This window comes from Coturnix japonica, chromosome 3 (assembly GCF_001577835.2).
Source record: "Coturnix japonica isolate 7356 chromosome 3, Coturnix japonica 2.1, whole genome shotgun sequence".
NCBI classification, from domain to species: domain Eukaryota; kingdom Metazoa; phylum Chordata; class Aves; order Galliformes; family Phasianidae; genus Coturnix; species Coturnix japonica.
The window spans coordinates 51508867-51522352 of NC_029518.1; the positions used below are offsets into that span (position 1 = coordinate 51508867).

General features: G+C 38.8%; 2 protein-coding genes across 2 annotated transcripts; both read left to right on the plus strand.

Moving 5' to 3' along the window:
- The first annotated feature begins 1121 nt into the window (after positions 1-1121).
- Positions 1122-2503, plus strand: TAAR2 (trace amine associated receptor 2). The gene has a single exon (XM_015858471.2). The coding sequence runs from the start codon at positions 1295-1297 to the stop codon at positions 2321-2323; it is 1029 nt and encodes a 342-aa protein (XP_015713957.1). The 5' UTR covers positions 1122-1294; the 3' UTR covers positions 2324-2503.
- Positions 2504-9489: 6986 nt separating this feature from the next.
- Positions 9490-10987, plus strand: TAAR5 (trace amine associated receptor 5). Its single transcript, XM_015858470.2, has one exon. The coding sequence runs from the start codon at positions 9490-9492 to the stop codon at positions 10513-10515; it is 1026 nt and encodes a 341-aa protein (XP_015713956.1). The 3' UTR covers positions 10516-10987.
- Positions 10988-13486: the final 2499 nt, after the last annotated feature.

The following is a 13486-nucleotide window of genomic DNA, read 5'->3' on the forward strand; positions in this document are numbered from 1 at the left end:
AAATGGAGAAAACAGAAATAATGGTCTTGGGATTTCAGATACTTGGCTATGTTTATCTCCTGTTGATGTAAATCCCTAAATTATACTAATATTTTTAACTTAAAAACTCCTGGGAATTAAGCATAAAGCCATAAAAGCAAAACAGTTTCCCACATTTCACTAAACTGAACCGAGGTATAAAGATGGTCTGCCTTTTACACACATTGCAGTACTGCATAACAGCAACAAAACAAGAAAGTATCTACTTAAAGAATCTATTGATGATACTATCAAAACAGATTCAGGTAGTGCTAGTCTATAAAACAGATGACTATTTAAATATTTTGTTCTCTCTTCTGTATTTTCTTCATTTCAGGGTGATACCCATTGGAAAATTCCGTGGACTAAAATGCTTTGCAAGTTACTTCTGAGTGGGTTAAACTGATGTGGAGAAGAGTATCTCTTTTTGCTTCTATTTCAGAACTAACAGGAATTAGATGAGGAAGAAAAGGGTGTGCTCCTCTGCAGAAAAACAGGGAATTTTTTGACTCTTGAAAATAGTCACTAGTGTATTCTTACATATCTATTACAGCTGGACCACTGTCTACTTCAGGCAACAAGGCAAGTCTGAACCCTTCCAGATACGGAAACTATAATAACACAAAACAAGCATTGAAACTGATTTCCATCAGATGTATTCTTTGTTAGTACTTTATACTCCACAAAAGGTGAGTTTAGAATGATTAATAATTTGAAAAGGGGGAGCTGGCAGCTGATTTTTGACTCACATAATGAGCATTTAGAATATAGCTCACCAACTGAAATCTCCAGGAAAGCTGATGTGAACAGACGTAACATTTCTCCTTTTGAAAACATCAGTGTTCTAGTGTTGAAGAGACAAATAAACTCTACAGTATTTGGAGATGAAGTGAACTTGGATTTCTCTGTCTATGTATCTTACTCTTCTAATGCTTTAGAATAATTACTGTTAACATCTATTTGAAAGACAAAATATTTTACAAAGCAATCTAGATACAAAGGAATGGATAAAATAAATTGGATGCCGTATTATACTTTAGTTAATTTAGAAGATAATTAAGCTTGCTTTCAACTGCTTTTTTAATATATTATTTGCCATAATTAAGCCAAGAGAAAGTTTGTCTCTGAATTATTGCATTCCCATCAGAAATTCATGCTCTTGTCTAATTTCGTCTTGTCTTCTCATGTTAGGACATGGAATCTTTTGGAAACTCGTGAAAATTATATCTACTTATGGAACTACATATTCAGTAGAAAAATCTGATAGAGGATTATTATGTTTTCCATGAACATTTCGAGAGATTTCACTGACTGCTCTGAGTTTGGAAATAGGTTCTGTTCTGACAGCTCTAGGTCACCAAGCGTACGAGGAGTATTGTATTTCTCCATAACTGTAGCCCTCCTTCTCACCATCTCAGGGAACATGGCCATAATTTTTTCCATCTTGTATTTCAAACAGCTTCATTCCCCAACCAATTTTCTCATCTTATCCATGGCTGTCACAGATTTCCTGTTGGGCTTTGCCGTTATGCCCTACAGCATGGTGAGGACCGTGGAGAACTGCTGGTATTTTGGGATGACGTTCTGCAAAATTCATTACAGTTTTGACCTGATGCTCTGCTTAGTTTCCATTTTCCATCTTTGTTCCATTGCAGTGGATCGTTTTTATGCAATCTGCCACCCCCTACATTATTCCAGCACAATGACCTTGGCTGCCATAAAACAAATAACAGTAGTGTGTTGGTCAGTGCCAGCTGCATTTGCTTTTGGTGTTGTTTTCTCAGAAGCTTATGCTTCTGGAATTGAGGGCTATGAAAGTTTGATCAAATGCTCAAGCTTGTGCCCTATTGTGTTCAACAAAGCTTGGGGGATTGTTTTATTTACAGTTGGCCTATTTGCTCCTGCTTGTATTATGTTAGGGATCTACATTAAAATTTTTGTAGTCTCCCAAAAGCACATACGTGTGTTGAGCCAGACACACAAGCACAGAAAAAGTGATATGAAAAATGAACTTTCTAAGAGTAAAGACAAGAAAGCTGCCAAGACTTTGAGTGTAGTAATGTTGGCTTTCTTAATATGCTGGTTTCCTTGCTTTTCTGCAATCCTACTTGATCCATTTTTAAATTTCTCTATTCCTTCACCTTTGTTTGATGCTCTAAACTGGTTTGGTTACTTAAATTCTACCTGTAATCCATTAATATATGGCTTTTTCTACCCATGGTTTCGAAAAGCATTTAGATATATTGTAACAGGCAAAATATTCAACTCCCAACTTCGTACAACAAAACTTTTATCTGAAGATTAGTCATAGTAGTATGTTGTAGATTCTACAACTGACACCAGCTCTACAGGTGAAGATTAAACTATGGATTACTTGGTATTCGTAATTCAGTAAATAATCTGAAATGTACAGTATGAATTCACAATCCAGTACTGTAGAATTATCAAATATTCCCTTAATAAAATCAGACACAATATTTTAGTATTTTGTTGCCACCTGTGCTGACTGTTACTGCCTTGATTCTGTTTCTGAAGTTATATTTTTCTAGAATCTCTGCCTGAGCTATTTCAGGAAGTATACAATAAGTGAACACAAAGTTTCACCTAATTCTGCACACATACAACAAGTCTTTCTTGAGGTTCACCATCAATAATTTCCTAAGCAGAATACATCCCAAACCAGTATGATGATAGTATTTCCATCCTTTTGTGACTAAGGCATTAATGTACAGATGTGTAGTGTCTACTGTTATTCCCTGTGTATAGAATTTCAGTGTAATTTTGGCTTGAAGTTGCTCATTTCCTATGAAATCAGCAGAATCAGATTTACAGCCTTTATCCCCCAGATGCATAGAACACAGGAATGAGAGTATTGCTAACACTTTATGTACATCCCTGTGCTTTCTTAGCTTTCATGTCAGGCTCCAGGTGCTACAAAATATTCCAACCAAGAACTCACTGAAGGTTCACTCCGGCAAGCCTGAACACAGAACTGGAGCCTCTAGCTGTGGTTCTGTGGTGGTGCAGACCTACCTTACCACTCTACAATCCCAGTATAAGCCACCACTGTGCTTTTACCTTTCAAGTGCAGTGAGTTTGGATGATCAAGAACTCTCTGACCATACCCAAAACTTGGGCTCCTCATAGCCTGACCTGAAAGGCACCAGAAATACACAGTCTGAGAGTACCAGAACTGTATGGATGGGAGAAGATTCCAATTTGCCTCACCTGAATTGTAGTCAGAAATTGAAAGATTTCTGACTAATTATCTCAAGATCTTATAAGTACTGCTCTAAATGAAGAACCACCTGAGCTCTTGAACACTACCTGCTCTTAATATTCCCTTGAGTTGGGTTGTCCTTCAGGGTAGACTTCTTGAGATGCACTGTTGATCAGCATTGAAAATGAGAAATCTTCTGCAGATGGACCCTGTTGTCCACTGAGAGCTGATGAAAGGAGAAATGATTACCTTACCAGAAAGAGAGGTCCTTGGGCATAAAACTGAACTCAGAAATCTCCCCTTGGAAATACCTTGTTTGTAAGTTTCGTGTGAACCTTGCTATAATTGAATGTCAGTGAACCATTGTATTAAATTGGCTAATGATTAAATGCTGATTAGGTGCTAGTATTAATCATACAATCTAATCTTGTGACAGATTGTAGAAGCATTTATAAGCCCTATATTGTTGCTAATACCTAATGTTGGGTAGCCATCAGTCCACTACTAGCTCTCACCATGTAAAGCACTACCAAAAAGCAACCCTCGTGTTTATTCGCTTTTTGGATTATCACAGCTGTGCTGGTATGGCACAGCAGCAATGGCTGTTCATTTTCTTTTGCTGGAATCTTTTATTGAAATTTTGAAAACCTGAACACATTCTAGTCTGGTAAACCCCGGTTTCATCTCCACCATTAAACACTTGAGGCAGGAAAGAGATGGAAGGTCACAGGCTTGTCTGGGATGGCATGTAGGGCTCACTATTCCTAATAAGAAAAACAAAAGAACCATGAGGCAGTGGATGCAAATGCTCTCTTTGTGCACAGTGGCCAGTAGCTGAAGAGTTAGAGCAGAGAACAGAGCAGGACTGGGTGCCAGAAAAAACTAAAGCACCCATAAGGTGGATAAGAAATTGCCCCATTTAATTGCTCAGTGCATATCCAGAGACCAATGAAGACTCCTATAGGAAACATTGAGACAGCAGAAGTGGTGCTCAGAGTGAGCAAGGATGCTGAGCCACAGGTTGCTTATGGTCAATAGCTTGACTCTGTAAAGCTGGATCTCCTTAACATAATCCAACCCTGATGACCAGATCTCATGCTATTGCCTAGACTCAATCTTATTCTGCTCCTGCAGTTCTTTCTTGAGGGCCGGCTCTGGGGCAGCTCTGGTAGAGTGTTAAGGCCATTTTACACAATGGCTTATTGGCCAGGGTACCAACTAGAATGATATCAGAAGATGCAGAGACTTTCTGCTGCTCCTTTGGAGATTAATCCCTTGAAATTTGCAGTGTTTGAAGAGATATGGAGCATCCGCAGTGTGCTGATGTCAACAGGGAGCGTTTCATGACAAGTGATAAGGGAGACAACAGAGGCAGTATCACAACCAGATGTCCCAGCCTATGCCTGCATGTAGTTCAAGTGTGGCTGCTTTAGAGGAACTTCTGTGCCATCAGATCAGCCAGTATGTATGTGAAAACAAAAGTGCATATCTGCAGACAGCACAGGTGGGGGTCCATGAGGGGTTTGTGTTGAAAGCTAACCACATATTCTTTCAAAGGGTCTTCACAGTGTTTGCTATCATAAGTGCTTTGCATGAAACCGAGGGCTGGAGAGTAACAGGTAATTTCTGCAGACCATGGCTGGAAGTCTATAGGTGAACTGGAGTGTCTGCAGTTTTTGCTATAGCGCTTACCACATTCATTTATATTTATACTTCATTTATATTCAGTTGCAAGCAGTGCAGATCTCTTCAAGATATATAAATATCATGGTAACCTTTTCCTCTGAAACACATTAGCCCCTTAATCATTTTTTTTCATGTTTTATTGCAAATTCTGTGAGGCTGTTCCTCTCCTTGGGACAGCAACCAGAACCACTGGAGCTTCTATTTTTTACTTCTTATTTTAATTTTAGCTGTGAATGATTCCAGCAGGAGCTAACGTTGCCTCAGAGGGTGTGGGGGTGGGGGGGCTGGAGGGTGGCTTTTTCTGCCGTCGTTTGTGTCACATCCCTAAATAAACTGTGTGAAAGGGTTTCCTTCCCCCTTGTGGAGCCTACCTGCAAAAGCAGTTTTAAAGAAAAAGACTGAGATTTGTATTATTTTGCTTTTATTTGTACAGAGATATAAAATAAAATTGAATTGAGCCTCCCCAACCCCCCCCCTACCACACACACACACAGAGATATTTTATTCAGCTTCATGGAAATTAAATAAACGGAAGCAAGAGTTCTGTGAAACTCTATGAAATACTTTGTCTCTAGTTGTATAGAAACAGATGCATTCTATAAAACCCTGTAGTAAGGGGGAGGGGTGGGAAGGAATAGGTATAAAACAAATTAAACAAATGCTGGGTTATAAATAGCAAAACTCCTCTTAAGTGTCTGCTAAAGTATATTAGAGGATATAATTAAGGATAATTTCTTAATGAAGGATATTATCATCTGTATCATAAAAATATTTGAATCACCACATATAATTGAAATCAGCGCAAATTATGTGGCTAGATCACCTCTGGAAGAGAAAATAGTTCTTCACCTACCTAAGCTACATTCACAGTCCATACATGTACTTGCTCCTGTGCATCAGATGTTTGAACCTGAGACAGCAGAAATAGCAGGGTCACAGACCTGCTCCTCTTTGAAGGTATTGCATTTGCCATATAAACAAAGGCTAATCAGTTTTTCTCCATCTTGTCTCCAGACAAGGAAAAAAAAAAAAAAAAAAAAAGGAAAAAGCAAAAAAGGAAAAAGAAAAAACAAAAAAAAAAAAAAGCCAGGACTCCGAAATAAAATCTACAAAAGGGTAAAAAAGATAACCCTGGGAACTACTGACCTGTCAGTCTCACCTCTGTGCCAGGGAAGATCATGGAACAGATCCTCCTGGAAGCTATGCTAAGGCATATGGAAGACAAGGATGTCACACAGGAGAGCCACCGAGGCTTCACCAAGGGCAAGTCCTGCTTGACCTACCTGGTTACCTTTTATGATGGTGTCACTGCATCAATGTAATCAGGAAGAGCCACCCATGTCCTCTATCTCAACTTCAGTAATACCCTTGATGAAGTACCCCACAACACACTTCCCTCCATATTGGAAAGATATGGATTTGATAGAAGAACTGTTCAGTGAACAAATAACTGGCTGCAGGTTTATCCAGAGAGTAGTGGTCAATTGCTCAGTGTCTGGATGGCAATTAGTGTCACAGAGAGATTGGTGCTGGGGCCAATACTCTTTAATACCTTCATCAGCAATATCAACTGTGGGGTTGAGTGCACCCTCAACAAGTTTGTTGATAACATCAAGCAGTGGGGTGCGGCCAACACACCAGATGGATGAGATGCCATCCAGTGGACTCAGGTGAATCTCATGAGGTTCAAAGAATACAAGTGCAAGGTCTTGCTCCTCTGTCAAGGCAACCCCCACTACCAATACAAACTGAAGGATGAAAGGATTGAGAGCAGCCCTGCCAAAAAAGACAGTAAGGGGGTGATGGTGACTGGAAAGCAGGACATTAGCCAGCTATGTCCTCACAGCCCAGGAAGCCAACACATCGTGGGCTGCATTAAGAGAAGCATGGCCAGTGGGTTGAGGGAGGTTATCCTCTCTTACCACTGGTGAGAACTCACCTGGAGTACTGCATCCAAATGTGGAGTCCTCAGTCCAGGAGAGAAGAGAGATATGTGATACCCAGTGGAGAACCCTGTCTGCAGTGAATTGCATGTTAGTATGATCTCAGACTGCACTGAGTAGAATTTTCACTACATACGTATCAGCAAATCTCCAGTAATGATGAAGCACTCATATACAGTGTGCAGTCTTCTTCAGAGACAATCACTTCACACCAATACAAAGGAGAGTAGGTTCCATCATAAGCAGAAGATTGGGGGTTTGTTTTCAGTATTGCAATGTAGGCCATTTTAGCAAGCGTATCACCTTCTCATTCTTTATTTTCTATTTAAGGATACTGGACTCATTCTCTTTGAAACTGTGAGAAAAAAAAAAATACAGAGCATAGGGGCAATGATGATGGCTGTCCTAGTCCATAATCCATTGAAACTGCATTGTTCTATTTTAAGGAGTTCAGATTTAGAGGTTACCTAGAAAAACTTAGTGACTACATACAGCAGTTTCAATAAAAAAGATCTTGGTCTATGCCTGTCTTCACTGCAGAAGTTTGAACTATGCCAGATAATACATTTTTCCTCCTATTTTTTTTTTGTTTTTGCTTTTTTTCTACTGGGTACCGTGCTATGAAATACATTCAACAAAAACTCAGTTTGAGATTATATCCAGCGATTTTATCTGAAAGAGGAAGAGGAAAGCACATTCTGAGAATGATTGGCAGTTTTCATTTTATGATAGGACTATTACTTTCAGAGTTGATTCATGTTAATAAGCTCTTCCTGTTTAAAGCTATAAAGGCATACATTGTCACTGTCTGAGTCTTTTCTTAATCACGAGCTCTTTTTATGCCACCAGATGTCAAGCAAATGATGTGTGCAGGAAGGGCAAGCTGAGATTGTTTTGTTACACACCTGTCTCTTTCAAGGTGGCAATAATCACTTCAGAAGCACCATGATAGCTAGTTGATGGGTATTTTGACAAGTTCATAATTCAAATTCACTTAGAATTTGAATGACAAGGGGACTGAGTGAGAATGGTATTTTATTACATATAAAATATAGGAAGAATGAAAATTAATGGGAATACTAGAGCACAGAGTACAAAAAAGCTATTAGTAATATTAAAGCTATGCAAAAACCTCTAATAATCTTAACATAAATGTTCATTTATTAAAACATGGACATAGAAAAAGAAGAAACATTTCTCTTTGAAAAGTGTCCAGTTAAGTGCAGCTCTTCACTGAACTATGCCTAATTTATACTTTAATGCACTGGGATTTTTAATGTCCACACTGGTCATGGAGGCATCCATGGGGTGAAGATCAGCGGCACCCCATGATGAGCTAGCATTAGCTGCATCTTCTTTCAGAGGTATCCTAAGAAGGAAAATATAAATACTAACCTTGAGATAAATCTTCAGAGATTCAACAGCAGCTGAGCATTTGTATGTTTGAACTGCATTTTAGAAAATGGCAATTTTTGCCAAGTACACAACAGTTCCTCTATGCCCCTAAGGCATAATAGCCACCTACAGGGACGCTCACTCCATCTGTCTTATATAAGGCGTTAACTGATCTCACATTTTCCACTCAAACAATGGATGTACTTGGAAAAGGATTTCAATACACTGCAGTACAGCTCCTGTAGCATGGAAAGAGCTATTTCACTGTAAGTATTCCCAATTTAAGAGCATTGTCAATGCTAGGAAGTATGGGAAAGGTGATTATATTATCCGGCTATTACAGCAGTTATTTTAAGGAAGAAAGAATACACCTAGAAAAATATTGTGTTTTTAACTGTAGCTGTTAAAAACTGTACAATTCAATCATCTGATTTAGTAAAAAACTACTGGAACAACCTATTATAATCCACTAATATCTTGTTTGGTACAGTTCAATTTAAAACTTTAATAACTTAAGCATAAAGCTTAAATAGCAATGTCACAAGTATGAGACAGTGGCAATCTCTATAGCAATATTTGTGTTTGTCTTGCTGAATATTTGCCATCACCTCAGCAGATATCCATGTGTATGCCCATAGCTAGGAAACTGTAGACTGAGAAATGCGCCATGCGGGTTTTACTTTTGCAGTGAGATGTTACTTTATAAAAATCACTTCTCACTTTCTACTTAATAAAATGATTCACAACTAAATTGGAACCTCCTTTCCAGAGAAATACACAGAAATCAGTGTGCTATGATATTAGAGTCAGCTTTAAAATATTCCATGAGCTTTGGCTCACAATGCCTGTTACTCAGCAGCATTTTTTCTTCTATGGCAGAACTTCACTTTGTTTATTACTTACCCAGATGTGCTGCATTCCATACACTACTTGCAGTTTTGGATGACAGAAAATCAAGTAAAAAATGCAGGAAAACTGTTGCAACTAAAACTGAACGTGCTGATCTGAAGCTTCAAGAGATACAAAAGTGATATTGTAAGCTCATTCCTTTTTCACTTGAAATATGCAAACTGTTTAATAACTTTAATAAAAGTATTTGATTAAAAGGCATCTCTCCTTCTAATCTGCCTTTTAAAAACCTTTTTGCAGGTAGTCATTTGGCAGCTCCACTGGAAGCTGAATCCTTTTCCAGGCTTGTGGCTAACCCGAGTGGGCACAGGGCCTGCCATGGGCTCAGCCCAGAGCCATAGTGTGGAGAAGGGGATGCTCATCACCTTGTGCTATGAGGTGAACGGCTCCTGTCACAGAACCCTGCATCCGTTTGGGGTGCAGCTGGCCATTTACCTGGCCTGTGCCTTAGGGACACTGATTACGGTGCTGGGGAATCTACTTGTTGTCATCGTAGTTTCCCATTTCCAAGCCCTTCACACTCCCACCAACTTCCTGCTCCTTTCCCTTGCCTTGGCTGACATGCTCTTGGGATTGACTGTGCTGCCCTTCAGCACTATCCGGTCTGTAGAGAGTTGCTGGTATTTTGGAGATGACTTCTGTAAACTGCACACCTTTCTGGACACACTCTTTTGTCTGACTTCCATATTTCACCTGTGTTTCATTTCCATAGATCGGCACTGTGCAATTTGTAACCCTCTGCTCTACCCCACTAAGTTTACCCTAAAAGTGGCCTGCATGTGCATTGGGGTGGGGTGGGCAGTTCCCATGGTCTATACCTCTGTCTTTCTGTACACTAAAGAGATTGCAGAAGGGCTGGGCCATTTTTTGCAAGATGTACCCTGTGTTGGTAGCTGTCAGCTGCTGTTCAACAAGCTCTGGGGGTGGCTGAATTTCCCAGTATTTTTCTTCCCTTGCCTCATAATGATAGCTTTATATGTAAAGATATTTACTGTCGCTAACAAGCAAGCCAGATTGATAAACAGCATGAATAAAAGTTTTGGGGCTCACCTACACAGAAGAGCATCCAGAAGTGAAAGGAGAGCAGCAAAGACTCTTGGGGTAGCTGTAGGAATTTATCTCCTGTGCTGGCTGCCCTTTACTATTGACACCATGGTAGACAGCCTTCTGAATTTCATCACTCCTCCAGTTCTGTTTGACATCCTCATTTGGTTTGCATACTTTAATTCTGCCTGCAATCCCTTGATCTATGTATTTTCCTATCATTGGTTCAGGAAAGCTGTGAAATTAGTCTTAACTCAGGGGATCTTTTGTTCCAGGTCATCAAGAGTAGACTTGTACTAATAATGACCAGAGCTTTCTCATGCACCGTGGAAAATATTTTAGGCTACGTTTAGGCATTCCTCGTGAATATTATGAATCATCCAGCTAGCTAGTTTTTCATTTTTCTTAAAACAACTGGCTTGGGCAAATCTTAGGTTTAAATAGGCATGTTCTTCTGAGAATAACTGTCCACAACATTTATCTCAGCACACACGCCTTGTTAGTCTTGACTTTGCCATGTGATACTAACAAGTGTTTGAAACTTGTCTATAGTCAGCAGCAAAATAGGACCCTGTCCATACTGTTACTGAAAAAAATGCTGCCTGTCTCTGAAGGTACCTTTTTTATATAAACAAAGTAGGTAATGTTGATGTAGTAAGTTACAAAGGGTGTATGCTATTTTTTAAGTACAAAGAAGTATAAGGATGCAACTACAGGTCAGATAAAATCTTTAACTATGGTAGTGGACAACAGCAGAGGAAGAGAAATGTCATCTGATATTTTTAATTTCATTTTCCTAGTCTGCTACTGAGCCAAATGTTGTGTACGGGAAATGCATCCTAAATTCCTTGATAGAATCTCTTCAGACCCATGGAATCTTCACCTTTTTAATCTGTATGTGAAGTGACTGCTCCATAACCTTGATCCTTATTGTCGTTTGTATCTTCACTATTCCTATTGTATAAAGGGAGTAGAAGGAGAGAGAGGGAGGAAAGGAGTTTCATGGGGTATTCAAACTGTCAATAATTTTATTGGTACTTTTTCTTTGCTGCCATTCTTTTTTATTTTTCCCCCTAAGATTCCTCATGCTTTTTTGTTTGATTGATTGATTCCAAAGAAGTGGGTCTGCTTACAGACATAACATATGCTTGCATACTTGAGCTGTGCATGAAGTGTCAGTGCAGCTTCTCAGTTTTCTTCAGTTATGTTTATGTTTGTGTGGTTTCATAGGCCAATTTTAAATCTATAGACAGCTGTGATCTCTGCTCAGGAAGCAGCAAGCTGAATGGTAACATGTTGTACTATATATAATGGACTTATTTTCTGCCTCGATATTATGACCATTTTATAAGAAAAAAGAAGTGTAGCAAGCAATAGTAAATCTTTTATAAAGAATGAATAGATATACAAATAATAACTGTAATAATTTAATCATTTTATCCTGTTAATGACATGTAAAACTATTATTAGGCTTTAATATTGTTTGAATTATTGTTGTTTTCTGAAAGAATGTCATTTCGTCTTGTAGTCGGCTGCATATTTTCTATGTGACAAACACTGAAAGAAGAAGAAACAGCTACAGAAAGAATGTAACTAATAGTAAGAGACCAGCAGAGACACAATTTTCTGAAAAGACTGATTAATTTTTTACTAAATTTAGAAGGCAATTGAATCAATCCTACATGAGCGCATGTATAAGAACAGAAGAGAATAACTGTACAACTTATACTTTGAAGGAAATCAGGGCAATAAAGTGATTGCTGTAGCAGCTATATATTTTAATGTATGAATGTATGTAATAAACTAAATGGCAAAACACCTTTTGCTCTTTTTTTGTCATACTGTTAAGACTTCTGCATGGTAAGAGTTTCCTCAGCTATTCTGTAATCTCTTCTGACATCTGATCATTTCAAAACTTTGTACTGCTTGTCTATACTCATAAGACCCCAGTCAGAAAAATATACATATATTGGTATTCCAAATAATCAAAGCTCAAACTGTATGGAGGAAGGAGAATAGAAAGAATACCTAAGAGTTCTTCTTAGAGTTACCCTGGAGAGCGACCATAATCTGTCAGTGCTTTTAAGCCAAGACATTTATGAAGGCTTATGTCTGTAGTCAGAATGTCATTCTATCTCACATCCTTCTCTCAGTGTCTGAAACTCTCCCCATTTGTTGTATTAATCTTCATTGTTTCTTAGGATAGAATACAAAGACTTTTCTACTGTTCTTCTGCCTACTCATTCTGTAGGAAAATGTAGAAACCTCACACCCTACTGCATACATCTGTAGAGTTTGTACAGTTAGCGTACCAAAGCCAGTGACCAGGCTAAGAAAAGAAAAGTGGAATCAGATTCATAGGGAAATACAGGTGACAGAATACCACAGAAATATGCGTGAAATCAATATATGTAGTTAAAGTCTTAGACTGTGGCTTGAGTTTCAATATTAAGGAACTTAAACGTAATGTGCATAGGTGTCTATGACTACAGTAAATGTCTAAATTGATTGTAATTATAACCAGAATGGCTGTTTAAGCTCTGCCTGTACTTAGTAAATATCAAGAATGTGAACCAGCTGCCTGGTTGTACCAAAGATGCCTTAGGGAACCTGAGATGACTACAAAGGACTAGAATTCAGCTCAGAGGAAGCACAGGCATAGAGCCAGGTGGGACAAAACTGGGTATCTAAAACAGCACTAGATGTCCCTGTTTGGGTACCTAGCATAAGCACTGCCATCTTACAGAAGTATAGACCTTTAGTTATATGGAAATCTGCAAGTCTCAAACCGAACTGTGTCATGTGGGTATCTTAAATAAAACACCTTTCATTAATACCTTTTTCTCTTGAACTCACTGCAGCCAAAGCAATTGAGAAAGGGAGCTTCCACTGAGTTTCCTGTTGATTTTTGAGATATTTTCTGCCAATCCTCAATAGATTCAAGAGGGTATATATCATAAACATATTCAATTGCCCACTTCTTTCTGGAGTCCCGTTGCATAATCTGTCTTTATATCTTTTCTCTTTGGAAGAGGATGAGCATTGTTCCCTTGATGGATTATCACTTTCTGTGTTACAGCAGAAGGATTAGCACATCCCATGAGGTGACTATTGCTAGATCTCCTTTTGGTTAAACAGGTTGGGAGAATGGAGAGAGCACATACAGAGCTAGGGCAAACAGGTGAGACAGGTCTGGAAGCAGCCACAATTACTGCCTTGCTCTGTCACTGCATTTTGCAGCAATCATAACTCATGCTTTCATCATCTTTAT